This window comes from Rattus norvegicus, chromosome 19, assembly GCF_021556685.1.
Source record: "Rattus norvegicus strain SHRSP/BbbUtx chromosome 19, alternate assembly SHRSP_T2T, whole genome shotgun sequence".
In the NCBI taxonomy this organism is placed as follows: Eukaryota; Metazoa; Chordata; class Mammalia; order Rodentia; family Muridae; genus Rattus; species Rattus norvegicus.
Window position 1 is genome coordinate 68,707,774 of NC_141552.1, and position 27,546 is coordinate 68,735,319.

General features: G+C 49.2%; 1 protein-coding gene across 4 annotated transcripts in view; it reads right to left on the minus strand.

The window, feature by feature from the left end:
- Sipa1l2 (signal-induced proliferation-associated 1 like 2) overlaps positions 1-27,546 on the minus strand; it is a 155,971-nt gene that overhangs the window by 26,534 nt on the left and 101,891 nt on the right. For all 4 annotated transcript variants that reach the window (XM_087594953.1, XM_087594952.1, NM_001434585.1 and 1 more), the window contains 8 exon segments: positions 25,432-25,589; positions 23,840-24,416; positions 20,151-20,425; positions 8,609-8,866; positions 7,304-7,387; positions 5,539-5,639; positions 4,741-4,844; positions 2,314-2,699 (listed from right to left, as the gene is read on the minus strand). In XM_087594953.1, coding sequence (XP_087451079.1) covers positions 2,314-2,699; positions 4,741-4,844; positions 5,539-5,639; positions 7,304-7,387; positions 8,609-8,866; positions 20,151-20,425; positions 23,840-24,416; positions 25,432-25,589 — 1,943 coding nt within the window.

Here is a 27,546-nt window from a genome sequence, read left to right on the forward strand (position 1 = left end):
CACCAGGTCTCTTACAAGTGGCCTGAACTTTGAAAAGATGCTACAGGGTCCAAGACCCCGAGGTGGCTTTTATACAATGGCCAACTTTTATCCAATCCTGAGGAGGGTGGGAATCTTCCAAGAACTAGAATTCCTGTGATTTCTGGATACAATGTTATCTCGAACTGAACTGCATTGAATAGTATAGTGAAAAGCAGCGAGAATGTCTCCCTGGCACACTGCCCCATCCTCTGTTTCCACCACCCTGGGCAACAGGGACTCCCTGGCATAGTGGCTGTCTCACCACAGCTTAGCAGCCCACACCCAGCCGAGGTCTAGCTTTCCCATGGTGGTGTAAAGTCACGGACAGCAGAGCAGACACAGGTGCTGGGCGGATGTTCAGTTTTGTCAACTTGACTCTGATTCCTGAGGTGACAGGTGTGCCTGTCTGAGAAATGTTGAAAACCCACCCTAAATGTGGCCAGTGTCATCCTGCACACTGAGTCCCGGACTGGATAAAGGGAGACAGAGGACCGAGCACTAGCCTCGTCTCTGCTTCCTGACTGCACATGCTGTGTGACTTTGTTCTTCTGCCTCCACGTCTTCCCCACAATGACAGACTGTACCCTCAAGCCACCAGCCAAAATAAACCCTTCTTTCCTAACTGGGACCTCTCAAGTGAGACTCGTGCCTTCTGTTCTGTAGACACTAGAGAAGAACCCCTTCTCACCTGGGGACAGCCATGAACACAGCCAACAGGTGACAATAAGTTTTAGCCACAAGGGGAATAAAGACAGGGAATCTGGTTTTGGGCAATGTCACTTGGCCTGCTGGGCCAAGCAGAGCCTCGGTAGTTTAAGATGGTTGGGTTACGTGAGTTAGGGTGGCACAGAATGTTACCCCTTGGTTCTATGACCTACGAGGATGCAGTTTTACCTTACTGGTTGTTACCCAGCACTGTCCTTCAGTAATGTCCAAGAAAGGGCAGAGGAGGGCTCCAGGGAGAACGCTGGCATCCGGTCCTCAGGAGCAGAGGCTATGACCAGAGACTAGGGGCCTGCAGGCCCCACCCCTTGGGGACATGCCTATCAGGGTTCTAGGTCCCGAAGGACTGTCCCATACGGTTTGTGCAGCCATGCTCTGGCTGGAAGCTCTGAGAAGCCGGAGAATGGCCCAGAGCCCTGGAGAAACAGCACCAGGGGCAGGAAGTGAATGAGAGTAGAAGCCACACCTCCTGATTAGATCCCACTGAGACACTGACACAGGAGCTGCTTCTCTGAGTCTTTCAAAGAGAACGCAGAGACCTGAGATTATCAGCCTTTAAACCAGCATACAGATGTCTGTCAAGCAGGATCACAAACCCATGCAGACACGTATTATATATCTGTATTTAGAATATAATTCCCTTATATTTAGCTCCTTCCTTACCCCCAACACTGGAGGTTGGATCCACCAAAAACTGGAGCTACTTTACAAACAAGTCAATTAATTTTGAGACAGGTCTCACTGACATGTCCAAGCTGACCTTTAAGTGGAATATACCCAGGAGGCCTTGGTTAACCTCTGAGTAGACAGGACTAGAGGCCTGCACTATCAGGCTTAATCAGCTGTCTTCTTAAAACTCCCCAGTCGAGGGCTGGGAAGACAGTTCAACATTTAGGAGTGTTTACCGCTCTTCCAGAAGACCCAAGTTTGGTCCCAGCACCCACACTGGGTGGATGACAACTGCCTGTAATACACGCCAGCTCAAGAAGGCCCCAACTGCCTTCTGTTCTCTGAGGGCAGTTTCCTATGTACACACATCCGTGCTCAGACCCCAGACCACACCCCAGCTGGACATGGCCTGCCACTGGGCTTCAGGGGCAGGGATGGTGTGATGGTGTTCATGAGCTCACACAAGGGGCTGAGGTGAGTCCCCAACAAGGAGCCTGCTGCTATGCCTTTCCTCCTCCAGGATCTACAACTGTTTCTGACAGGCATGGTGAGATGGCATCATGTACAAGTGTGTTGCACAGTATTCGCAGTTAACCTGGGACACAGGTGGCCTGCAGGATGGACATGGCTGACAGACACTAAAGATTAACCTGCTTACAGCTCTCTAACAAGAGATATCAGGGTCACAGGTTGAGCAGGGAAGAGACAAGCGACACTGCCCTCCAATTGAAAGAAAGAAGAAAACCGACAGGACAAGAGTAACACGCGTGCCTTGACAGCAGAGTTCAGGAGATGGCACTGCTGTGAGGTCAGAAGGCTGGGCAGTCAGCAGTGACAGCCTCAGGCCCCGCCTACACTGCTCTGGGCAGGGCGGGTGCAGCCTGGCACATACTGGCTCACCTGGAGTGAGAAGAGACCTCACTGAGGTCACCCATGCTACCGTCTGCAGCGCTGCTGGAGATGGCAGAGGCATAGCCATGCAGGGTATACATCTTGGCAGGGTCCTCATCAGCTCCTGAGACATCGGCGGCATCTGCCCACTGTTCCGCCCGGCTGTGGATCAGGGACCTGCTGCCCGTCAGATGCATTGGGCCCAGGATGGTGGCTGGCATGCACGGTGTGGTGTCGATGCCGCTGTCAGTGGAAGCGCCTTTTATGTAGGTCAATCCCAGCAGCTCGGGGTCCATCAGGTCCCCTGACCCAAAGTGCTTGTCATCACTGTTGCTGGAGGTGTTACTAGAGAGAGTGTTGCTGCTGGAGTGGCTAGAGCAGCTCTTATCCCCGATCTGGAGAAGAGGACAGAAGATGGCCGTGGGTAAACCCCCAGATACTGCCCTCCCCAAACAGTAGGCCAAGGCTTGGGCTGAATTCTACGTGTGCCCCAAGCCAGCGATCAAAATAGAAATGGCTCTTCTCCTTAACAACTTAGTCCTGTGTGTGTGTGTGTGTATGTGTGTGTGTGTGTGTATGTGTGTGTATGCATGTATGTGAGTGTGTGTGTCTGTGTGTATACACGTGTGTGTGCATGTGTTTGCACCTGCAGTCAGGTCCTCTTTGTTCCTTTGGATAGCAGTCTATTTCCTTTTGGAGTGAGGATCTCTGACTTTTCCCAGATCAGCTGCTAAGTCCCAGGGATCTGCCTGCTTCTGCCTCCCCAGTGCTGGGGTTACACATGTACACCCACAGCTGATTACACATGTACACCCACAGCTGGTTACACATGTACACCCACAGCTGGTTTTCAGAGGGTTCTGGGGATTGAACTCTGGCTCTTAAGATCACATATCAGGCACTTTACCCAGTCTCCTCCACCCAGCCTGGTCTCATGCAGAGGTCCTGCCTCCTGTTTCCTCCATCACTGACAGGGGCGAGCCAACCATGGGTGTATAACACACAGATGCTACTGAGAAGGATTATACAGACAGAAAGATGCAAAAGTCAGGTAGAGGAGGAGATCAGAAATGTACATTTATAAACCTCTTGCCATTTACAGCCAGTACAGCATTTCTCTTACAGGCTCCAATGTCACCCCAAGTTTGGTGAAGGAGACCCAGGTCTGAGTCATAATGGTAAAATGTCCAGTTAGCCCCTGTATGCTTTCTGAGAGCACAGTGCCATTTGGTTTCTGTGCAGAGAAGGACTCTGCATCTGTGAAGCGCCCTGCAAACAAGCAGGCCCTCGGAGCTAAAGCCAAAGCAAGTCCCAAGAAGGAAGAAGCCAGACTACACTGTCTGAAAAGCGCCATACTTTAGGGGAGACCAATGTCACATGTGACTCAAGAGATCCCCTCTGTCCCTGGGCTCAGACTGACTCAGCCCATCACAGTCCAGGAACCAGCAGGACAGGGCCTTGGAGCCAGGACAATGCATCTTGCCCAGGCCATTTCCTGGGTTTTGGACATCCCTCTCTTTTCCTTCACACCACTGGACCCTTATGCAGATCCTGGCTTCTCTGGTTTCAACCTGGTCTCTCCACACGTCATCCTCTATCTACTCTTGACCTGGGCAGTGACTCAGGCCAGGTCAGGGCGTGGCTGCAGGAAGAACTGCTGTGCACGGTTACAGAAACTGCAAAGCTCAGTGCGGATGTGCTGAGGGGAGGGGAGAGTATTACCCAGGAGTTGGTTTCTTTCCCCTCGCACATTTTCCTACCTCACAACTGCAGCTCCTTTGTTCGGGGTCTCACTGAAGCTGTTTCTCCTACCAGACTCGCCTCTTGGGAGACTCCATGGGGTAGAGAAGTCAGTATGTGGGGAGTGCTGTCAGTGGATTGTTAGCAGGCCGTTTGGCTGCTACGGTTACGGACATCTCAGTGATGTCAGCAGAGGGACCTCGCTGCAGCCCCTCTGACGAGACGCCTGTTTCAGTTTCCACTATCGCACTGTCCCATTAAGTAGCTAAGTGGTTGACCAGCTAAACCTGGGGGAGGATCTCATCACTATCACCCTGGACACCAAGGTTGGGAGGGCTGATGTGCCTGTTGGCTTTACCAGGAATCTGCTGTACAGCCTTTCTGAGTCCTTCATGAACTGAGAAAATTAAAAAATAAAACCTTTCCCATTTCCTTCCCTTTTTTATCCTTTTTTTTTAAAATAGTGTCCTGTGTGGAAAACAACATGCACTCAATCCCAGTCACAGGTATTGACCTACTGTGTGCTGGGCTATACTCTACACTCCCAAGCACGGAAACACTGTATGTAGTCCTACTGTGTACTGAGATGCATCCTATGTTCTTGAGCACTGTGGACAGGTGTGCTGTACACCCCTCTATATGCTGACATACATCAATCCTACTAAAGGTGCGATCGACCACACACAAAGGACTCACGTGAGACAGCTTATTGGGGGAATCTTTGCAGCTTCCGTCTTTCTGCAGCGCTCTTTCCTTATAGGAGCTCAGGACTTTGGAAGGTGGGCCATGCCATTTGGTTTCTGTGACACAAACAGAGTTGAACCCACAATTTCCAGTGTTAGTGAGAGGGAGAAAAACAGGGTTCTGACTGTTTGGAGCAATCAAGCAGGGTGACTTTACTACAACTTCCCAGGTTACCAGTGAGTACACAGGAGGCAGCAGAGCTTCCACAGAGGGACTGGTTTCTCCAGGCGTTATAACCAGTTATCTAAAGCCATACTATAACCAGTTATCTATAACCATACTATAACCAGTTATCTATAACCATACTATAACCAGTTATCTAAAGCCATACTATAACCAGTTATCTAAAGCCATACTATAACCAGTTATCTATAACCATACTATAACCAGTTATCTAAAGCCATACTATAACCAGTTATCTATAACCATACTATAACCAGTTATCTATAACCATACTATAACCAGTTATCTAAAGCCATACTATAACCAGTTATCTATAACCATGCTATAATCAGTTATCTAAAGCCATACTATAACCAGTTATCTATAACCATAGCTACCCCAGAGCCACTCAGTCACACCAGAACCAAGCCGCAGGCACTGCCTCTTATGCTGGGAGAATCAGCCAAGCCCTCTCATCTAACTCACAGGGAAATGCATCAACTATGATTGTCAAGTGAGTGAGTGGGGACAGGGAAAAAGTATGGGTCAAGGGACACCCTGGAGGCTGGGTCACCAGGGTTGCATTACCTGGAAGCCTGCCTCCCTCCATGAGGTCCTCATGATCCCCGGATCCATCACACTCCACAGAGCCTGGGCCCTGGGGCTCCAGCAGGAGAGGGGACGGACACCTGCAAAGGAGTCCAGTTATTCTTTTTTTTTTTTTAAGATTTATTTATTTCATGTATGTGAGTACACTGTGGTTGTCTTCAGATACATCAGAAGAGAGAATCAGGTCCAATTACAGATGGTTGTGAACCACCATGTGGGTGCTGGGATTTGAACTCAGGACTTCTGGAAGAGCAGTCAGCACTCTTAACCACTGAGCCATCTCTCCAGCCCCGAGTCCAGTTATTCTTATCTGACACCAACAGCCAGCAGACAGATCAGGGGTCAGAACAAGATGGCTGAGGTTTCCTACGGAGGCTACCACCATTCCAGGGTGTGTGTCATCCCTGGCCAGTGGAAACACAGTATCCAGGCTGATCTCTCCAGAGCAGAGGATGCTGTTTCACCAGGGCTGACACACAGCTGGCTTCAACAGACACACACACTGCCAGCATCAAGTGCAGGTCGTCCAGCTCTGGGGGAGCACAGTGATCACCTTATTTTTGACTAAAGCATGGACACATGGGAATACTAATGTTATTAAAGAAAAGAAAACCTGACTAAGTCTAGAGTCTGCCCATTATGGAAACAGGAAAAAGGAAGACATAATCTTAGAAATAAAGGAAGTGAAGAATGTGTTTGTATTGCAACACAATTCTTATGGGCTGAATCCATGCTGTGGATCTGAACCTACACAAGTTTTACATTTATATAAAAACAAATCAGAGCACCACTCTCATTTAACCACAGCTACATTTAGAAAAGGTATTTGATATTTAGCTGTGAAGACCTCTGTCTAAACATCTGAGGGGAAAAGCTTGGTGTCCACTTCCAAGCCCACATTGGACAACAGAATGCTTGGACTCGAGTTCTGCTCTGCACCAGAAAACAGTGCCATGGTCGCCAGGGTCTTCCATGGACAGGCATGTTCTGTCCACGCCAGCCGAGGCCTCCACGGATGACTGTGTTCTGTTCACTCAAGGGCCCAGCTGCTGACCACCATGGATGGCTGGAGTCACCACAATACACATCTAGAACTTGAGTGCTGTGCTACACGGTACCTCAGGAGTCCCACATATGGTCAGCATGAGTGTGTGCGTGTGCGTGAGTGTGTGTGAGTGTATATATCTACAAGGGTCTCCAGTTGTGCCCACACTGCTGACTCCTGTGGTATGATACAAACCACTAAGGCTCCTGTCAAGGAGGCCTCTCTGGCCAAGGGAGCTACTATGTCGCTTCTCCAACATGAAGTGGAGAAGCTTCCATGGTAATCTCATTCTCTGGCTCTCGGGAACTGTCTCCTATTAGCAGGTTGAGTCAGGGGAACTTTCTGAGAGTTCCTGTCCACAAAATCTCAGATCTTCTCTCTTGTGTTCATAAGTCCATTCCATGTCACAAAAAAAACAGGGAGGACCAGGGAACACTGTGACAAAAATGGAGTTTCCTAGCAGGGCCTGGTAGCACACACCTGCCATCCCAGCACTTGAGAGGCTGACACAGGTGGATTGTCATGAGGTAGAGGTCAGCATAGGCTACAGGGTGAGCCTCTGATTCACTCAGAAGACTGCACTTGCTAACAATGCTTGTTACAGGCGGCTTGCATGCAGCTCACACACAGGAACACTTGAGTGAGTCCCAGGTACAGACACAGGCTCCCCAGGGAGACAGAGATGGGACGGAGCCATACCCATCATAGCCCACTTGTGGTCTCCAGGGTCCGCTCCCACCAGGTCCCGGGTCGCTGGACGATGACTGGTTGCTGGGAGAACTTCTGGAAGAGAAGATCAGCAGCAGCAGGGTTACAGATGCTGCAGTCCTGTCCAGCCCACCCATCCGACTTGAGCTGTTTACAAACAAATGCTCTATGTCCATTCACATCACAAGGTGAATGGAACCAATGATGGATAGGTAATGAGAATTGGTGAAGCCCCAAGACTTCTGGGATTTCTGACAGAAACCCATGACAGGAAGGAGAAGAGGGTAAGTGGACATTTGCTGCCTAAAGACGAAGGTGCAATGATGACTCCAGAGGACAGAAAACCAGGCCCATGGCAGGGGCGTACAGTCAGGAGAGCAGCCCTCGTACCTGTTACACAGAGCCTAGTGCAGGCCACAACTGGGGCCAGTGCACAAGTCAGCAGGAGCAAAGCTGTAATGTGGCACAGCACTGACTTTCGTATGGCCACCTACTGTAAATTCTACAGACCCTTTTCCGAGTACTTATGAGATGTCACTGATAGAAACAATACTCGCCAGCATCCCTCAGGCTCTGGGGCACTCTGGTCTCCTCTGCAATTCTCTAGACTCTTGATAATTAAGGGGGGCTCTGCTGACTCTTGCCCCAGGTGTGTGCCTGGAGCACAGGAAGGCTGTGTTTTATGATCTTTAAGTATGGAGGCTTGGAGCCCAGAGGGCTTGATTAATGTTAAAACATTCCTGCACCCCCTGGGAGTATAAACTAGAAGAGGCGAGAAGGGCTACACATTCTGCTAACTCTGGTAAATATTTGTATAGGCTTACAGTGTGGAGTGCCTGGTTCTAAGCCCTTCAGTGATGCTGATCTGGGCAGTCAATTAGGAGGTTGCCGGGGTCTATCCTTCTCTTCCAGATGAGGGAAGTACATCAGAGAGGACCAGGGGACACAGCCCAACAGGCAAGCAAGACCCTGGTTCTGGTGTGTCCTGACAGGTCTACTAGATCAGAGTGCTCAGGGGTCAGCTGCCCAGAGTGAAGGCACACATCTCTGTGGTGTAGGTTCCATGAATCTTTAGATAGGGATTACACACAGAATAAACTGTTGTGCTCTCAAACATAACCTATGCAAGTGTCCTGAGCTCTCATCAGCTTCTCGTGTTACTGCATTTAAGCTGGTTGGATTCTGAGCACCACTGTGTGCCTGAGGCTAGCCCATCCCTCTGCTTGCCAAAACCCACAACGAGCTATCCCATAACCAGCCAGGCTTGGTTAGTACCTAAGGAAGCTGTGGTGTTACCTGGTGCCATCGGGCAGCTTCCTGTCAAAGGATGTACTTCGTGGGATGGCAGCCTGGGCCTGCTGCAGCAGCGGCTGGCACTGGAGTCGGTCTGGTGTGCCAGGCACAGGCGAGGCTCTGGAAACTGGCTGTAGGGCAGGGGTGGGCACTCGGTGCCATGTGGTGTTCCTCCTAAAAGGTGTCTTGTACTCACAGGGCGTGCCCTCGCTGTCCAGCTTGTACTCCACCATGGGGATCCGGCAGAGCTCTGAACAGCCCCTGTGGAACCAAGAAGAGGCGGTGAGACTACAGCTTTTTGGAGGACCCAGGCAAGGCCTGCTCATAGTTGAGGGGATTCTCCTACAAGTGGCCCTGTGCTTACTGGGACCAAACTGGATGGCACCTTACAGCTACCCTAAGAGGCTTCCTTCCCTAGATGCTCGAAACTGTTCAGCTGCTGTCTGGCCCACAGCCAGACTGGGATTCTAAAAGATCCAATTGTGGCTTTCTCCTGTCTGCCAACATACCATAGGCTGGTTGGGGTGGGAAGTGCTGCACAGTGGGAGGGACCACAGCTCTTTGGATGCCATGGGTTATTGTTAGTTGTTTTCAAAGCCCTTCTGTATCCCTACAAGTTCTGCCTACTGTCACGGGATATCAAAGCTCAGAGATGCTGCAAACCTGCTCAGTATTAATTGGCAGGGTCATGGCCAGACCCAGGTGCTATAAATGTTGTCCACAGAGTTAGACACAGACACAAGACATTGTTCACCAGGGCCCAGGCATCAGTGTCAATCACCCAACTGGCCATGCTGGCTCAGCAGTCAGCTTCTGAAGGCAGTGGCCCTCTGGACACTCAAGGTGAAAATTGTCTTCTAGCCAGCTTTTGAAAGAGCTGCTCCAAGAACATCACCCATTAGCAGATGCTGGAGGAAAGTTTGCCTGTCCCTTTCAAAAGCACTGCAGAGGACAGCAGGAGCTCAGTATCACCCCAGCTCACAGAGGGAAAACTGCCATGCTCTGCACAGCCCACAGAGGCTCAGGGAAGAGACACCAGGATGACCCACTGACAGTGAATGCAGAGGCTTACGACGGGGGCTGCTTAGAAAGCAGGGTCCATGAGAAGTCAGACCTAGGCCCTGAGGTACAACGGGCAGGTAACAACCAGAGGGTCCTAGAGAGCAGGCTCTGAAATGAGGAAAGATGAGACTTAGCCTCACAGCACTTAATGTAAATCCAGCCTGTCCCCAAAGACTGAACAGGGATCACTCCCACCAGAAAGAAAACAGATGTCTGTTCCAGCCCTTATAGAGAAGCTCCCCAGCAGCCAAGGCTCAGATACTGACAGACATTATAAGTAGGTTTTAAAGTCTCTAGCCTGGCAGTAGAAAGGTAAACTGAGGTACTCTTCCAAAGAACTTAGAGACATGAGAAAATTCAAGGTGATTCCAAAACACCCATCTTTCACCAAAAAGAAGTGAGGGTGGGTAAGGTAGTAGATTAAGAAGAAGCACTACCAAAAGGCCAAAATATCAGAATCAGAAGATATGAAAACTGGATCTGAAGGCCCATAGGGCACAAAGCATGGATGGATGAAGAGCCACCTATATTTACAACGTGCCCTGTGGAATTTAGATCCAGGGTCAGAGACCGGGCCTGGGTTTGGCAGGATACCTGGGTAGAGGGCTGGCCAGAGCTCTGCTCTCTGCAGTCATGCTGGGAGGCTTCTGATTAAAACCCTGGCTGAGGGGCTGGGGTTTTAGCTCAGTGGTAGAGCACTTACCTAGGAAGGGCAAGGCCCTGGGTTCGGTCCCCAGCTCCGAAAAAAAGAACCAAAAAAGAAAAAAAAAAAAAGGAAAAAAAAAAAAAAAACCCTGGCTGAAGATAATTTCTAATTGCTCCAACCTTGAAGCTAGGGTTGAAGAGAGAAGCGTCAAGAACAGCCTGGCTTGCATCTCACAACCCTGAGTAGGTGATGGTGCTGCCCTTGGGGAAGCAATCCGGAGAAAGCCCACCGTGACATAGACCTAAGATGTCTTCCAAGGAGGCTCTAACCACCACACACCTGTTCCCCACCATCTAACTCCATCCACCTCCCCCAGAGCCAAGCTTACTTTACATGCTAGCTTATATTTCTCTGGATTTTTCTGATATGAGTCAATATTGAAGTTCAGATTTGCCCTGGATTGTGTTGTTTTATTCTGAATGGAATCTGAGGAAACATTTACCAAAGGACTTTAGTTTATGAATATTTTGCTATGTAATTAGATTCAACTCCTGCAGGGACTGCAGATTCGTCCACATGGCCAATGACCTCGGTGGAAATCACAAAATGGGACTTTACAGTAAGGCTACACCTGTGTCTGCTGTCACTTCCCATGAGTGGTCACCTGGTGCAGGGGAGCCCAGGCTGTGTGTCTCTATGGCTCTGCCCACACTTCTGAGGCCTGCACTTGCAAAGGGAAGGCAGATGGCCGAGAATGGGGTGGTCTACTTAATTCACACTTATGGACTCTAGCTGTCAACAGCACACCACAACTTAACTTGAATCCTGGAAGAAAGAACGGACATATAGGTGTACACACACCTCGTGTTTGAGGGGAATGTCATGCATAAGGGAGAGTAAGGAACAGAGCAGAACTGTCTTTCCAAGTATCTCAAAGAAAGACCTATGCAAGAGGCTTTTCAAAGGCAGGCAAATAAATTAAATAAATATATAAACAAAGAAACAAACGTGCAGCCTTCTGCCACAAGCGTTAGCTATTCTTTCAGGCTACAAGTGAAGCTCAGTCACTGAGGTGCTCACACTGCACAAGCATAGGAGCCAAGTTCAATTCCTTATGTTACCCAGAATGCCAGAGGTAGAGTGTGTTTGTGGTCTCAATGCTGGGGAGGTGAAGACCTGCAGCCCCGGGGCTGACTGACCAGCTACTCTAGAAATCACTGCAGTTCCCTGAGAGACGATGTCTCAAAAAACAGGGCAAAGAGCCCTGAGGGAGAGATCTGACATGGACCTCTGGTTTCTACACACACATGCATCCACATTTACATGTTTACTTGCACACATATGAACACACACATGCACACTCATGTAACTGCTATTAAGGGACAGTTTCACAGCACTAACTCTAAAAAGCAGATTCCTGTGGCTAATATGACAAACTTCACAGACTGTAATGGACGATACCAGACCTGCTCAACCTTAGCTCTGCTCCACAGGTCTCAGAAAATTGTCAGAGAATGCACATACAGAAGAACTGCAGGGTAGCCCTCAGAGACCCCCTTGCAGAGGTGGACCTGCCTGAGCCTTGACTTCACTATCTCTGCTTGGTTTGGATGTGAATTATCTCCACAAGTTTGTGTGTTTGAACACATGGTCTCCAGGTGGTGGTGCTGTTTTGGGAGGTGAGGCCTAATGAGGAAGTGGATCTTTGGCAGACAGACAGGCCTTGAGGTTGATGGCCCAGGCTCCACTTCTTGTCTGACTCTGCTTCTACTCTGAGATGTGAGGAGTCCTAGAGTGCTTCTGCTCTATCTCCTCAGATCATGAGACAGGACAACCCCTCCTCCCTTAAGCTACAATGATCAGGTATTCTGCCACAAAGACAAGAAAGCAGAGCCTATGTGGCTCTCACAACCCACTTCAGGGACATCCTGGGTTTTCTGGATAACCACTCAGACTACTGTAGGGCCAGAAGAGACCCAACTAGGTCAAAACGACCTCTCAGAAAATGACATTTGTTAAGGGAGGTGGGGGAGGCTCTACCACTCTTGTATGTAAGTAAAACCTGTCAAACAAAGAAGGCACACACACTCAGACAGCATCGGGACATAGTGGCTTCTTTTCTACACAGAGAACCAGGTCAATGTGCAGATGCACTGACAGCATTAGGCACACTGTGAGCTTTCTTGCCAATGAGATGCTAACACATGTTGGCTTAAGCTGTGGATGTGATCCCTAGCTTATCAACAGCAATTTCCTCTTTGCTCCACAACATCCACTTCAGAATTCAGTTCCCAGCCTAGGTAGAGATCAAGAGAAATCTAGCCTCTGGGTTAAAAATAAAGTTGATTTTAGCATTTCCCCTCTCTCCAGTGACTTCTCTGACTGTAATCTCTTCACCACGCAGCCTGAGAGCAAATGTGTTGCAGGCCAGGGTCACCAACGATGCACTGGATAGAGTGGGGTTTGCAGGAGGCTTCAGAAGCACCTTTTATTTTGTGCTGTATCTGAAAAGCAATACTGACCTCTGAACTCACACGAGGACTTTTGGGATAGTTTCAGCCTGTACAGGAGTGCCTGTTGACTGACATCCAAGGCTCCCCCTGCTCCCTAATACTGGGCCCCCATCTCTACCACTTGTTTTTCCTCACTGTTGACAAAATACCTGAACAAAGCAACCCACAGACGTGTCCAGGTTTGTCTCCCAGGTAACTTCACACTCTGTTGAATCGACAAGGTTAGCATCATCCTATAGAAGACTGTTTGGCTCTATAGTGAACCCCACTTCCTGGCTTTGAACCATATCTAACAAAGAGGTTATGTCAACTGCCAGTCATGGGTGACAGAAAACCACACTCACTGTGCATGTTGTCAGGTTCAGGAAGGCCCCGTGACAGTATCAACAGTATCACCTGCACAGGCCTTCCTGTAGCACCCCTCCTTCCTAGCATAGTCTCTGTTGGCCTCCATAATTTAAGCACTTGAAACAGTCACCACTGGCCAAGCTGGACTCTTGCTTGGATCAGAAGTAGGGCCCCATTATCCACAGCTTCCTCAAGATGGCCATCCTGGACCATCCTAGAGTCTCTCCCACTGCCAGTCAGACACTCAACACCCATCAAACTTCCCCATGAAGAATGAGTTTGGACTTGGGCCTAAAATCCTACCCTGCCAGTATGTGATGTTGACAATGACTTTAGACTCTGAAAATATTGTGGCAGCAGAGAGCACAGTCTAGTCTGGATCATACAAAACACACAGACTCTTGACATGCCAGCAGGGCTGTGTACAGAAGTCTTCTGAAGGAAGCCTGCACTGGGCAGCAAGCAAGAAGCACAAAGAAGACAGAACTACCTTGGAATAGAGTACAGTACTTCACAGACGGGCAACCTCACTTTCAGTTTCTACAAAATGGAGGAAAACGCAAAGGCTTATAAAGTTCTACCCCCGACCCCTGGAGCTGGGGACCGAACCCAGGGGCATGAGTATTTCTAAGTTTATAGAATTCTGGATTTTAATTTACACACACACACACACACACACACACACACACACACACACACACACACACACACACGCACACTATTCTGGAGGTTGGAGAGATGGCTTGGCAGGTAAAGATGCCTACTGTGCAAGCTTGGAGGTCTGAGTTTGAGCCCTGAAAGCCATGTAAAGGTTTCAAAACCAGCTCTATGAGTCATCCCAGACCTCTGCATGCACTCTAGCATGCACGGCTACATCATGTGCACACAAGTATACACACATAAATGTGAACTGAACAACTGGGTTGAGTCACAGTAGCCATGGCCTGTGCTCAGTTACTTGATGGTGAGCACACCCTAGCTCAGGTACAAGCACCACCTGGCTGACTGTTTGCAAGTGCTCCTCAACAAGTTTCACAGGTGCTCCCGGGAACCCATGCCTCACCTAGTACAGCACACGTCACATATTCCATGTGTCATGTGAGGTTGTGATGGACCAAGAAGTCACCATCTCTCAGAGTTTTCTCAGAAAACTCCAGAAAAAAAATGTTTACTGCGTTGTAACACTTGCTATGTTACATGGAGAAGGTTCCTGGTAGCCACAGATAACAAAGGGCTACCATCTAAGAAGGGAGCACCTGGCTGTCCACCATCTAGGCCATTGGTAACCTGGCTGGCATGGTATAGCCACCATGTTGCCCCTGCCTTCCTGTTATCAAACAGTAACAGCACCATGTGTAAAATGTAAGCTGGAGCTGGCCAACAGGAGGGTGACAGTATCTTACAAAGGCCTGCACAATCTTTGTTATCAGGTAAAAGGGTGCGCAAGTCTCTGTTTTAAATAGTCACTGCGTGCACAAGAAGAACTGTGTAAGAACACTGGGCAGACTAAAGGGGACCCATCAGGGTGAAGAGGAGGCTGTCTTGTCAACAATGCAAGGGATCAGCCATTCTTGGCACTGATTTGTTGGGAATTATGACTGAATGAATTGGACCAACCAACAACTGCACAGGTGAATTACCGAATAAACAAATGGACAGCAGAGAGAAGAGCAGATGATGAAAACACGCAATCCAGCAAAGGCTCTGGGACTCTAGGCTCACACTGAGAGCACAGGTATATCAGTCAACTGGCAGGCACACCAGGACTGAGAGGGTGTGCCAGGTGGCTTGGTGGCTGCTAGAGCCTCAAGTCCTGAACGGTTTCTATGTTTCACACCAACAGTCATTAAAGGGTTGGTAAGACAAGAACAGACACAACACCCATTTTATTATCTATACAAACAAATTAGAATTGTAATCTAAAATCTCACTTGAGTCCAGATCTCTCTCCCCCCTCCCCACCCCCCCTCTCTCCCCCCTCTGTCACACACACACACACACACACACACACACACACACACACACAATCAAGCTGTTAAAACAGAATTTTCTTCCTATTTCTCATTTCCCATCCCCCCTTCTCCCTGTACTTCAGGGAGTCAGGCAGACAGGCAACAGACAAAGGCTTGGTGCACTGGGCTTTAATTTTATAGAATTCTGTGGGAGCAATCATTTTGGCTCCAGATAACCCTTGGAAATCTCTGCTGTCCTGTGTCACATGGAAATGTGGACCCTTGTCAACAAAGCACAGAGAATCACAGGAGCCAGATGTACAGCCTGGTGTTTCATTTCCATTTTTATTGGACATATTTACTAAACTCGCTAGCAGTGTGTGGCAAGTCATGCATGATTCCGGAGAGTCATCACTTCTCATAGACAGCGGCATTCGAAGGATGCCTTGTCCCTAAAATGTCACTGACAGAATGTGAGGGTTAGCGGTGGGGCCTCATCCTTGGAAAACAGAAAAAGATCTTTCAAGAAAACCAAAACCAAAAACCTAACAACATTGTGTATGTAAATGTGGGTGGGTAGGTACATGTGTGCCACAGTGCCCATGAAGTCACAGGACAATTCTGGGTGTTTATTCTCACCTTCTACCTTGACGGGGTCTCCTGTTCACTACTGCACACCAGACTAGCAGGCCCATGAACTCCGTGGGTTTCCTGGCTCTACCTCCCATCTTGCCATAGAACACTGGGCTTACACACTCCCAGGGTTGGTCTCATGTGGGTCTCGGGATCCAAACTCAGGGCCTCATGCTTCCTGGCAAGCCTTGCACCTACCTAGTAATTTCTATCAGAAAGACCTTAATCAGTGGCAGCTTTTTCTGCCCAGTAGCCTGAAGGAGCCCATTCCTCAGCTCATTTCCATTTGAAGAGTCATCCCATGATGCTCCAGTTCTGAAGTGCATGAATTTACTCAAGGGTCCTGGCCCCCACAGGAGATCCCTTAACAAGCTCCCCTCCTCCCTCACCAACTCCATCAAGAAAGCAAAAGTGGCCCTGGTTTCTTTCAACTGGGAGCAGGGTGGGGGCAGGCAGCTGGACTGTCCTTGAGGCTGGATCAGAAAGGACTTCAAAACAGGCCTGGCTTTTGATGTACACAAACACCATCCCCACAGAAGATTTCAGTCACCTCAGCAGTGATGAGTGTCACCAGGCATCGCTGACCAGAGGACGGCCTGAAGTGCCCATTAACCTGAAGGCCCCTCAGGCTGCGGGCAGAAGCAGATGGGTTCTCAGTCAAATTATTTTGTTACTGATACTCTAAGACAATTTCTATCTACCTATGCATCTGTCTGTCTGTCTGTCTGTCTGTCTATCCATCCACCTATCTATCTATGAACGAAGAAGCACCTCCCACAGTTTTCCTTATAATTAGCTAGTTTTGCTGTGTGGAACTTGCACAGAGGACCACTGCATGGTAAAAAAATCACATAGATGTGTGCACATGCACATAACTGCTCATATAGTTCCTTTCCTTCCTGACAGGCTCTAAGAGCCAATTTATGAAAGAAGATAGAGGTAATTTTCCACACCACAAATCAAATGTGATGTCAGAGCCTCAGGCAAATCCTGTATCCTTAACTATAGGACTATGGAATCGAATTAAGCTGCCCTTAAAAAGAGTCCCAGTTTTATTTAAAAGACTTATTATTTATTGGTGTACATGCACATGCATATGTAAGTAGCATGTGCACGCAGACATCAGGGGTCCATGGAAGAGGGCATTGGATTCCCAGGACACAGAGTGAGAGGCAGCTATGAGCACCAAATGTGGGTGCTGGAAGCTAACCTCAAGGGTCTTGTAAGAGCAGCACGTGATCCAGCTCCCTGGCTGTCTATCTCTTCAGGCCCATAGTGCTCGGATTATAAAGTGCACCACAGCGTGGCTAGGACTCTAGCGTGTATGAGGCTATGGAGAAGATGGAGGGTTTCAGGCCAGCCTGGGCTACGTAAGAGGCTATGGAGAAGATGGGGAGTCTCAGGCCAGCCTGGGCTACTATGTAGTGGGCTCTGCTTCCTGACAAGAAATCTAAACCAAATTCAACGTAATCCAACATGGAAAAGTCAATGGCTACCCAGTCTCCTTTCAGCAACTTTTCTATGTTTTCTTAACTCTATAAATGCAGGTTGGGAGTGACAAAGTCTGTGGGATGTACAGGTTGAAAGATTAGAGCTAGCTCAAGGCCAGCGGCCTCAAAACCATGGGGTTGGGAATGCAGCTTGGTACTTGCCTAGCATTCCTGAGGCGTTGGCTTGATCTCTAGCAACACAGGCACACAGGTCCACGCACTCCCTCTTTCCTACAGGGCCTGACTGTGCTGGAACTTGACTGGGCACACAGAACATCTGAACACAGCATGTACCACTGTCAGGGCCCACGTATCAGAAGTGAAAATGAATCAGGAAGAATGAAAATACTAACTTTAGAAAAGCTCAAATTCAGATTCACAAAGAAGGAGGAACAACCGGGAGTTCTGCTTGATGAGTTCTGGGTCAGTTCCTTCCGCAGAGGTGATGACAGAGGTGACTAAGCACTGGAAAGGAGCGGACTGTGTGCTCGGGGAAGAACATCAACAAAGGTGGAGTCTCTGAATAATAAATATCCTGGAAACTTCCAATTGCATTTAAAACAAAGAATTAATTACAGGCAGATCCAGGCAGATAAGAAAGTCTTTTAAGAGGAAAAACATGCTCTTGAGGAAAAGACAGCAGCAAAAACACCCACTCTGAAGTTTTGTTTGTTTTAGCTGAAAAAACAATTCAATATTCTTTAGGAAATTCTATTCTTTGAAATCATGTGCTCAAAATACCAGGCATAATGAGAATGTTACTATTTTTATATCTAACATTCTTAAAAGCTCCTAGAATTTCTTACAGAGAAACAGTAGACTAGACCTACATAAGGTCTGGAAACATTTTACTCAGCTCTGCAGTTGTCTGTCTCCAGGAGAAACTGAAGACCTGACTCTTACTGAGAGAAGAGACACACATCTGTATCCCACCACAGATGCGCTTAAAAGGTGCTGTCAAAGACGTTCACTTACAGGATACATTAGCTTCTAGAAAGGCTGAGAAGAAGCTATGCTCTTATTTCACCTGAGTCATGTTTTACGAAATATTTTTTATCTTCCATTGTGGCTTCTTTATCTTGTGTGGCTCCTGGGGTCCTGGGGCAAGGCAGTTGGGTCTAATGGGCAGAGTCTGGCACTGTGAGGCTCTGAGAAACTCCTGTGTGGGCTTCACAGGATTTGGACCCTTAACTCATGAAAGACTTCAGCTCTTTAAACCTTTATTTTATAAACCTATTGGCAAATGTAGAAGCATGGCCACTGAAAGACTAGGGCTAGGGCTGCAGCTCAGGGTGGAGTCCATGCCTAGTGTGCACAAGGCCTCTGTTCTATTCCCAGCATCACAAAAACAAACACACGAGACTGGGAGCAAATGCTAAGTGCAATCTAACAGACTTTATAAACTGTCATATTAACCAGAGACCAAGATGACACAGGAGTGGTTTGTTTTCTAAAAGATCCCCATTTAGGGACAAGCTCCCCAAAAGGGCAGCCATTAGAGCCACCTGTGGTTAATTAAACTGATTAAAGTGAAAACCCCAGCCACACTTCAAATGTGTGGCAGCTGCACGCGGCTTGGGCATGGCACAGATGCGACCAGGCATGTGCCGCTGGGAGCGAGGAGAAAGGACACCTTTGTGTTATGAGTCCAGAAGGTAGATACAGCCAATGTACTGTCCTCATAAGAAAGCCCCCTGTAATATGACAGGAATTTGTTGGGGGAGGGTATCAGGGAGGGGCCTGAGAGAGGAAGAGGGGAGGGAAACTGCAGTTGGGATGCAATATGAGAGAAGAATAAATTAATTAAAAAGTGACAGAAACTGGGGTTGGGGATTTAGCTCAGTGGTAGAGCGCTTGCCTAGGAAGCGCAAGGCCCTGGGTTCGCTCCCCAGCTCTGAAAAAAAGAAAAAAGAAAAAAAAAAGTGACAGAAACTCGAGCGAATTTAAAGCAATCACTTTTCCTCCTCAACTAAAATGTAGAGGGGACACTAATCGTGCTAGTCAGTTCCGAGTTCTCTAAGGGATCAGGGTCCCTACTGTGCAGATATGATAGGAACATTAGGGTGACTTCGCTCTCTAGGACCACACAGCAGGGCCCCAACCTCATGACAACTGGATGGAACCACAGATGCATGGTGAGATGGCCGCCAGAGCCCCACGGCACCCACCAAATGGGCTATGGTCTTCAGGGAGCACAGTTCTAATTAGCATCCTCTGCCTTATGGTGTGATAGGCAGGCAAACTTCTAACACTGAAATATGACCTTGTCGTCCATGCACACACATTAAAAGAGCCATATGAAAAACAGTGTCAATGTTTTAAATACAGTTATGACTCTCGGCAGTTCTTGCTGAAGGTGCAGAGGTTGGCAGACTTCGTGGTGCTGCCTTGAGGCTGAGTACCAGGATCGTCTGTGCACAGCAGACACCACTTCCCTCATCCACACCCGTTCCTTCCATCCATGTGCGGATACCTGCTCCCACACCTCTGCGGCCTCACTGTGAGAACTGCACGGCCCCAGAATCTGCCTGTTGTCCCACATCCTCCAGACAGGCAGCCCTGTCTTGTTAATTGATCTTCCTGGTCTGAGGTGTGCAGGCCGTGAAGGCTGTGCTATGCACACTCAGTCCTGATGGGCCAGGTGAGTCAAATGGACCCACCCCCTGGTCTGTGGTGACTGAGTTTCACAGTCACATGACCATCTAAAGCCCTTTAACTATTACACCAATGACTCCTGTGGCCCATAGAGAGAGAGAGAGAGAGAGAGAGAGAGAGAAGAGAGAGACAGACAGACAGATAGACAGACAGACAGACAGACATCGCACTGGCTCTCTGAGGATCCTGCAGGCAGTCAGGAACGCCTCTGGTGACAGTGCACACTGCCCAGCCTTCTGGTCTTACCTGCGGGGAGAGCCATCCTCATGGGGCTGGATGATAACCACTTTCACAGTCACAGATGTCCGCAGTAGGTCAATCATCTGCTCATGGGTCAGTGTGGCCACGGCCACCTTGCAGATCTCCACAAGCCGGCTTCCTTGGCGAAGGCCTGCCTTCCAGGCAAAGCCAAAAGGTTCCACATCGGCAACAATTCCTTCAAAGTTCACGTGGAAGCCAAGCTGACCCAACCCATTCCTTCTCAGGGTCATTTCCACAGTCTCACAGCCTCGCGTTACTATCTAAGGGGGAAGGAAGCTGTTAGGCAAGTTTGGTCTTTCTTCCTGGCTACCAAGGACAGGACCCCAGTGGAGACCCACATGCATATTTATGAGTAAGTCCTTCTCCCTTGTCTCTATCCTCAGCCACCCCCGTCCCTCCAAGTGATCTGGAAGGTATCCGAATCTAGAACTCACCATGGTTGCTTTGAGAAAGAGCAACAGAACCAAAGCCCGGTTTTACTATGGCTCAGGTGGCTGCCAGGCTGGAGAAGCCTCTGACCTGCACCCTGTGAGCTCTGCACGTGCTTGCCATTCCCTCCACGTCCTGTCACTAACAGGACTCTGAAGCACTTGAGTTCCTCTCTTTTGGAATGAGATGACCCCATTCTTTCCACCTCAGACTCTGAGGCCTCCTGGGTACTTTTATCTAACTGGAAGCAGCAACATCTGGCCTGAAGTGATTCTGGTCTCCTACTTGGTGCCTGCCCCCGTGTTCAGGAAGGGCCCAGGAGAGACTGGACTGTGAGAAAAGCCCTAACTGTCCTCCACGGGCTGGCCTGAAGACTTCCTAGTCTGTCCTACCTAGCCATAGGAGTGATCACCTATGTCCATCGGGTACTGAGGGCTCTTCTGACCAACATGAGGCTTTGCAGGTAGCAGGAGCCCTCTGTTCCTGCAGCCACCCTTCCTTCTGTCACTTGTGCCATGAAGGCTAAGGTCCACCCCAGGCAGCTCCAATGACAGTCCTCCGGAAGACCAGGAGTCCACACTGTACCCCAACAATGTGAGAGAGCCAGTTTAGTGGCTCGGTGCCACAGTGAGGTAATGAGTCACTGGTACCCTCAGAGGCACTGATGGAATGTGGCTTGCAACGCCATGAAAGGAAAACACGGCTCATTAAACATCATTGAAGATGATGACATCACTTTTCTGTGGGAAATTTCAAGTTGGGAGGTATCATCCTCCATCCCGAAGCCCTGGGGGCAGTGTGCAGGAGTTTCAGTTTAATAAACTCTGCCGTGCAGGAACCTGGCTCTGAACACAGGCATTCCTATTATCCAGCCCCGTGGCTGTGAGCGCAGCTGGGGCACTGTGCCTTGCTCCCTGCATCAGCATCTGGCCTAGGTTTCCATGGTTACAAAAGTGCACACACTGCCAGTTGGCTTCTCTCAGACCAGCGCGATGCTGGGAACTCAGCATAAAGATAGCGCTGGTGTGAGCCAGGAGGGAGGTACGGAAAGGTGCACGTTTTCACTGATCCGAGCTCGAGCTCGTTCCAATGGAGCGATCCCTCAGTGTCTAACATCCACAGGCACTTCCTCGCCTCTTTCCCAACTTCGCTCTAAGCACCACCCCAACACAGGTGGCATCCAGGATGCCTAGGATCTGGCAGATGAGAATACAGCTGCTACCTGAAATGTAACTGCAGATACTGGCCACACAGCATCCATCAGCTGGTGCCGCTCCTGACTTCCTCCCTAGTGTTGTCATATGTCACGTCCCCAGCTTTCAGACATCCCTGAAGGCAAAGCAGGCTCTCCTTGTCCCTGAGTGCCCCATGCAGACGCAGTAACAGCAGCCTCCCACCCATGCGCCTGGGATCAGCCCCATGATTTGTGGGGCCCACTGAACAGTCTTTATTCAAAGTTGAAATGTAATGGGGAACCCTCTATCCAAGCATGGCCCTCTGAGGATGGCTTTCCAGGACTCTCAGGTGGCACATCCAAGGCCCCTCTGGGAGTAAGCTCTCCTCTGGTATGCACAGCGTGCACTTCTGGCTGTACTCTGCACCACAGGCAACAGACAGTGAGCTCTCTATCTGCAAAATGTGGGGTCCCTACCACCTCTAACTCGATGTCTTATGTGGACATTGCCTGCAATGACTGTAACCACTCCAACACTGACAGACACTGGGTGATCCAACTCTCTCATCTAGCCTTGCAGTCACAGAAGAGACTCCCTCTGTGGGAAGAAAGGACAGGAAGTGTGATCTGTAATCCTTTTTAATGATTCTCAGTTGACTATGCAGTATGTCTCCTTGGGAGAGGATTACCAGTGAGATGTTTTATGGCGGTTTCGTGCCTTCTTCTTGTGCTGCACCAAGCAATCCAGACAGCAAACATTGCCGTTGCTCTACTGTACACCCAAAGAAAATCTGAATTTTGCTTTGTTAAAGTTGGGAACAAAAATATGACTATTTCCCATCTTGGGCACAATGCTGGGGTTTGGTGTTAAAAGTCACATTAAGCCGTGGTGACGCACACTTGTAAGCCCAGCACTTGAGAGGTTGAGGCAAGAGGATCTCAAGTTTGAAGCTGGCCTGGGATATACCGTGAGCTCTAGACAGCCTGGATTACATGGAAAGTCCCCATCTTTTAATCTCTCTCTCTCTCTCTCTCTCTCTCTCTCTCTCTCTCTCTGTGTGTGTGTGTGTGTGTGTGTGTGTGTGTGTGTGTGTGTGCGCGTGCGTGCGTGCGTGCGTGTGTGTGTGTGTGTGTGTGTGTGTGTGTGTGTGTGTGGTGAGGTTTCTTCCTTGGGATTTGAGGTTCGAGGACAAGGTGAGGCTGGCAGGTCCCAGGGATTCCCTCATCTCTGCCTGCTCAGTGTTGGGAAGACAGGTCCATGGCACCAGGCCTGTTCCACGGGTCTCAGGAGGAAGTTGAGGTCTTCATGCTTGTACAGCAAGCTCGTCGATAACTGACTCACCAGCCTGACCCAGCCCCAGACCTTAAAGGGTCTCCTCCTCTTTCCACAAGTCTTTCTCTGGACTGATGACTGTTTTTGCTTTCTAACTTAATGTCTAATTTTGTGAAAAATGAGATGTTAGCACCACATTTAACATTTTTAAATTAAAATATTTTCTATACAAACATGCAAAATGGGAGGAGGGCCCAGTCGTTAGCAAACAGCAGATCTGTGCTGTTTTCAAGGGTGTGCAGTGACATTACCAAACTTATGATTGCCTAGGTTTTCTTCAACTGTTACAGAAATGGTTCATAGCACTCTTTGAGGTTGGCTCAGCTCTCCTAGTCATGTGGTTGTTGTTGCCTTTTCACTGCTTGTGTTCACTGACTCTTGTTTAAAACAAAACAAAACTGTAGGCTGTGAATGGTCAGTTGGTGGACTGCTCAACTACCACACAGCCATGGGTGTGAGCTCCAGCACCACACAAAACTGGACATGGTAGATACAGTTGTAATCCAGCACTTAGGAGGTGAAGGAGACAGGTGGATTACAAGTTCAAGGTCACTCTTGGCTACTTGTTGTGCTTAAAACTGTCTGGGCCATGAGAGACTGTCTCAAGAGAAAACCAAAGAGAACCAGGCCTCTCTGAAATAGCAGCTGCTTTCCCAAGCCCTGAGACTACAGTGGAGTTCCCTCAACACTGGGACTCTGAGGTAGAAGCAGACAGCGGGAGACACGAGCCATACTTACTACCAGTCGTTGCACTATTTCTCGGATGTCTTCCGAGGAGTTATCCACGGAGGAGAGCAGGATGCACTCTCCCCTTTCGTAGAAGATTTTGATGCTCACTAACCCTGATGTCCAGCCAATCACGTCCCTACAGGAACAGTTAAACACGACATTCTTGGACTCCTTCTCTATCAGCATGATGAACTCATTGGAGATCCCCAGAAGACACTCAATGTCTGCTGACTGGCCAAAGTCCCGCGCCACCACGTGCCACATGATGGCCCCGATGCTAAACAGGTGGGCGTCCTTCCTGGGCTTTACCCGCTCCTTCTTCTTCGCCCCCAGGGTGATGAAGCTAAATTTTGCAGAAGTGTCCACTGTGGTGGTTGTGACAAAGTTCTCGGCTAAATCCTTTAAGTATTCTTGCCTTGTTCGGGTAGCCATGGCCCGGAATTTCTCTGACTTATGGGCCGCATTTTCTGCGTTGATTACTTTGGCTAAAAGGAAGTCCCGGAAGACGGCCGACTTTGGAAAAGTTACTCCTTTGGGGATTGGGGGACCGAAGGGAGGGACATCCTTTGACCTGGAAACTCCAACGCTGAGGAGGAAATGACATGGGATGAGTTATGGCTCTCTCCTTTAAGGTGACATGTTTCCACACTTGCCGGACAAACGTGAGGACCCGAGTTTACATCCCAGAAACTACCTCAGTGAGCTCTGGGCTTCACTGAGAGGCTCTGTCTAAGGAAGATGAGCCACTGAGGAGTTCTGACGTTAACCTTGGCCTTCCATATGCATGCACGCGCGCACACATGCAATGTGCACGAGCGCATGCACACTCACGTGCGCGCGCGCACACACACACACACACACACACACACACACACACACACACACACACACTGAAGATGTTAAAGTTAAGAAAAAAATAAACTCCCACATGCCCAAGGCAAGCAGCAAGGCAGGGAGCGCTCCTCTCAACGTGCAGAGTGGTCATTATCTTAGTGGCCTCCTAAGGTACAGCCCCAGACAGAAGGGAGGACTCAGAGCAGGCCTAATGAAGATGGCCATGGGGCTCTGAAGCACACACAGGCCTTCAAAGTCATCAAAACAAGTGTGGGCTCTGGGCCCCAGTGGCCCTGCCTGGAAGTCTCTAAGATTTCACTTGCCATTCACTTCCCTGGTGGTGGTGGGTGGGCCACACTATCCTCCTGAGAGGCTGGTGTCAGCCACAGGCCCTGTTTAGCCTTTCAGGAAAGCAGAAAACTGAACCCCACTCCCCTGAGCCTCCATGCACTTCCTTTCTCAAGGGAGGAAGGCAATTACTGCTCACAAAAATATAATTAGAATGTTCTGAGGCTGGCTAGGAAACGCAGCTCCATGGTAGAGCATGTGGCTAGCATACACAAAGCCCGAGGTTGAATCCCCAGCACCACCAAAAATAAATGACAATTATTATCAGGCAGGTTACAGTGAGGCTCAGTTCCTGTCCAGCCTCGGCTATTCAGTGGGAGGGAGGGAGGGAGGGAGGGAGGGAGGGAGGGAGGGAGGGAGGCTAGGCAGTTATGAAGCTAGAAGATTGAAAGCCGATGGGAGGTGGGGCCCCAGCTCACCTGTAGCACACATTTTCTGTGCAGGGGTTGTGCACCTTGACTATGACAAAGACATGCTGGAAGTGCGAACGGATGTTCTTGGGGGTGAAAGGGAGAGCACCAGGCTCTTGGAAGACGATGGTGACGATGTCGTTCCCGATGTGCCTCTTCCTCAGAAGCTGTGCAGGAAAGCAACACCCAGAATGATACAATGTACACTAATGCACATAACCTGCTCTGCTCTGCTGAGGAGGGAACAAAGACCAGCAGAGCCCTTCCTGGGCTCCAGCGGCCTTGAGCATATTGACAACTGGGTGGGCCACAAGTAGAAGACCCCCAGGAAGAGAAACGCAATATACAGTGTCATCAGGGAGAGCATGGTCCTAGGAGGGAAGTGGGTTACCCTGGGCTACAATCTCACCCGTCCCTTTTACATAGGAATTTGCTTCTATTTTCTCTCCTCTTATTCAGCTATTTCTTTCTTTCTAAAATAACACTCTAGTGATCAAAATGCTTTGTAAGATATGTTACAGTTTAAGCACTTCAACTTAGAGAGGAGACAGTTCAAGGAGGAGTGACCTCCTGCACAGAACCCTGGCTTTCAGGCTGGCTTGCATTTCTGAAAAACAATAACAACAACAAGAAACCCAAAAAACAAAACAGGAGGCTGCGTCTGAGGGCAGCATAGGTCTTCAAACTAATTAACTGAAATGTGGCCTTTTGAGGCAATCTAGATTAATTAATGAATCCAGAAATCCACTACGCTAGCAGCCAGAAAATCTATTTTTTTTTTTTTTTTTTGTAATCTTGCAAAACTCAAAGTCCAGGGCGATCCCAGAGCTGCAATGTTCTAAACACATCTTTGCTTCTGACACCACTTCTGACTGACGAGAATGCTTCTCACTGCAAGCTCTTCTTGGACAGTTCCTGTTTGTGTGGAGCGAGGCCTTAGCACACTTCATGGGGACAGCCCTCTCTGCTCATGAAGTTTGGATCTCAAATGTCTCCCAAAAGCTCATGCAGGAAAGCCTCTTCCCCAAGCATTGGCGCTCACTGCGGGATTCTGGCAAGTCAGTGAGGCCTCAGGGCTCTGATCTCCAGTGGGGCTGGAGGAAGCAGGGCCACTGGGAAGTGCCTTGGAGGCCGCTTGTGCTCAGCCCTGTCTCCCAGATGCCAGTGAAGCACAGAACTTTCCTCTACAGGCCCTTCTGCCTCACGCAGTAACCAGAAACAGTCAGGTGACACGGGCTGTAGCATCTGGAGGCTGTGTGAGCAGTAACTCTTTGCTCATCCACACTGACTTCTCGGGTGTCTTCTCAGTGAGAAGTCTGTCCAGGCTGCATCTGCTCCATGCTCACACCTAGGTGCCCCTGCTCCCTATTGGTTGGTTACATTCCTATAAATGTACCTTCCCAAGGGCAGGAGCTATACCGACTGGCTTCCTGCCTTCCACAGGCATGCCCAGCACCAAGCAGGCCCACAGGAAAGCTGGCAAGCATCGAGAAAGCGGGCACATGCACTTCGGATGCAGCCAGTCATCCACAAGAGAGCTGTGCTGTCACTCCAGGGCTGGGCCAGTCTCGGGCAGTGAGTTGCCCTTTATTGGCAACAACAAAGGCCATGACCTTTGCCCTTCCGTATATTTGTTACCTATAGGGCACCTCTCACTGTCCAGAGCATGACATTCAACTTTCAGAAAAATAAAACGATCCCTCGTGAGCTCCATAGCTTTTACTTAAACATAGCAGAGAGCCAAGGAAGTGGAAGGAAAAGTTCCTCCAGAAGTGCTCTCCATGGCGGTGATATCCACGGTCACAGGCTGGATGCGTCCTGCTCGAGTCCTGTGGTTAAATTTCTAAGCATGGGGACATCACTGTACTGTATTGCATAGCTGCAGACTCACTGAACCCTCCTGTTCAAATGTTTAGTTTTAACTCTAAGTAAAATGTACCATTTCAAATTAATGTGAAAAAAACACAGTGAAATCTATAGTAGACAAAATTGGCAAACCAATTCTCCCTGTTTGCTGACACCTGAAAGGCTTACTTTTGTATGCTGTGACCGACCTGGGAAGCAGAAAGGAAGCAGCTCCTACAGTGGAACTTGGCCTGCTGCTGTGGTTGCTCACACCTGTAG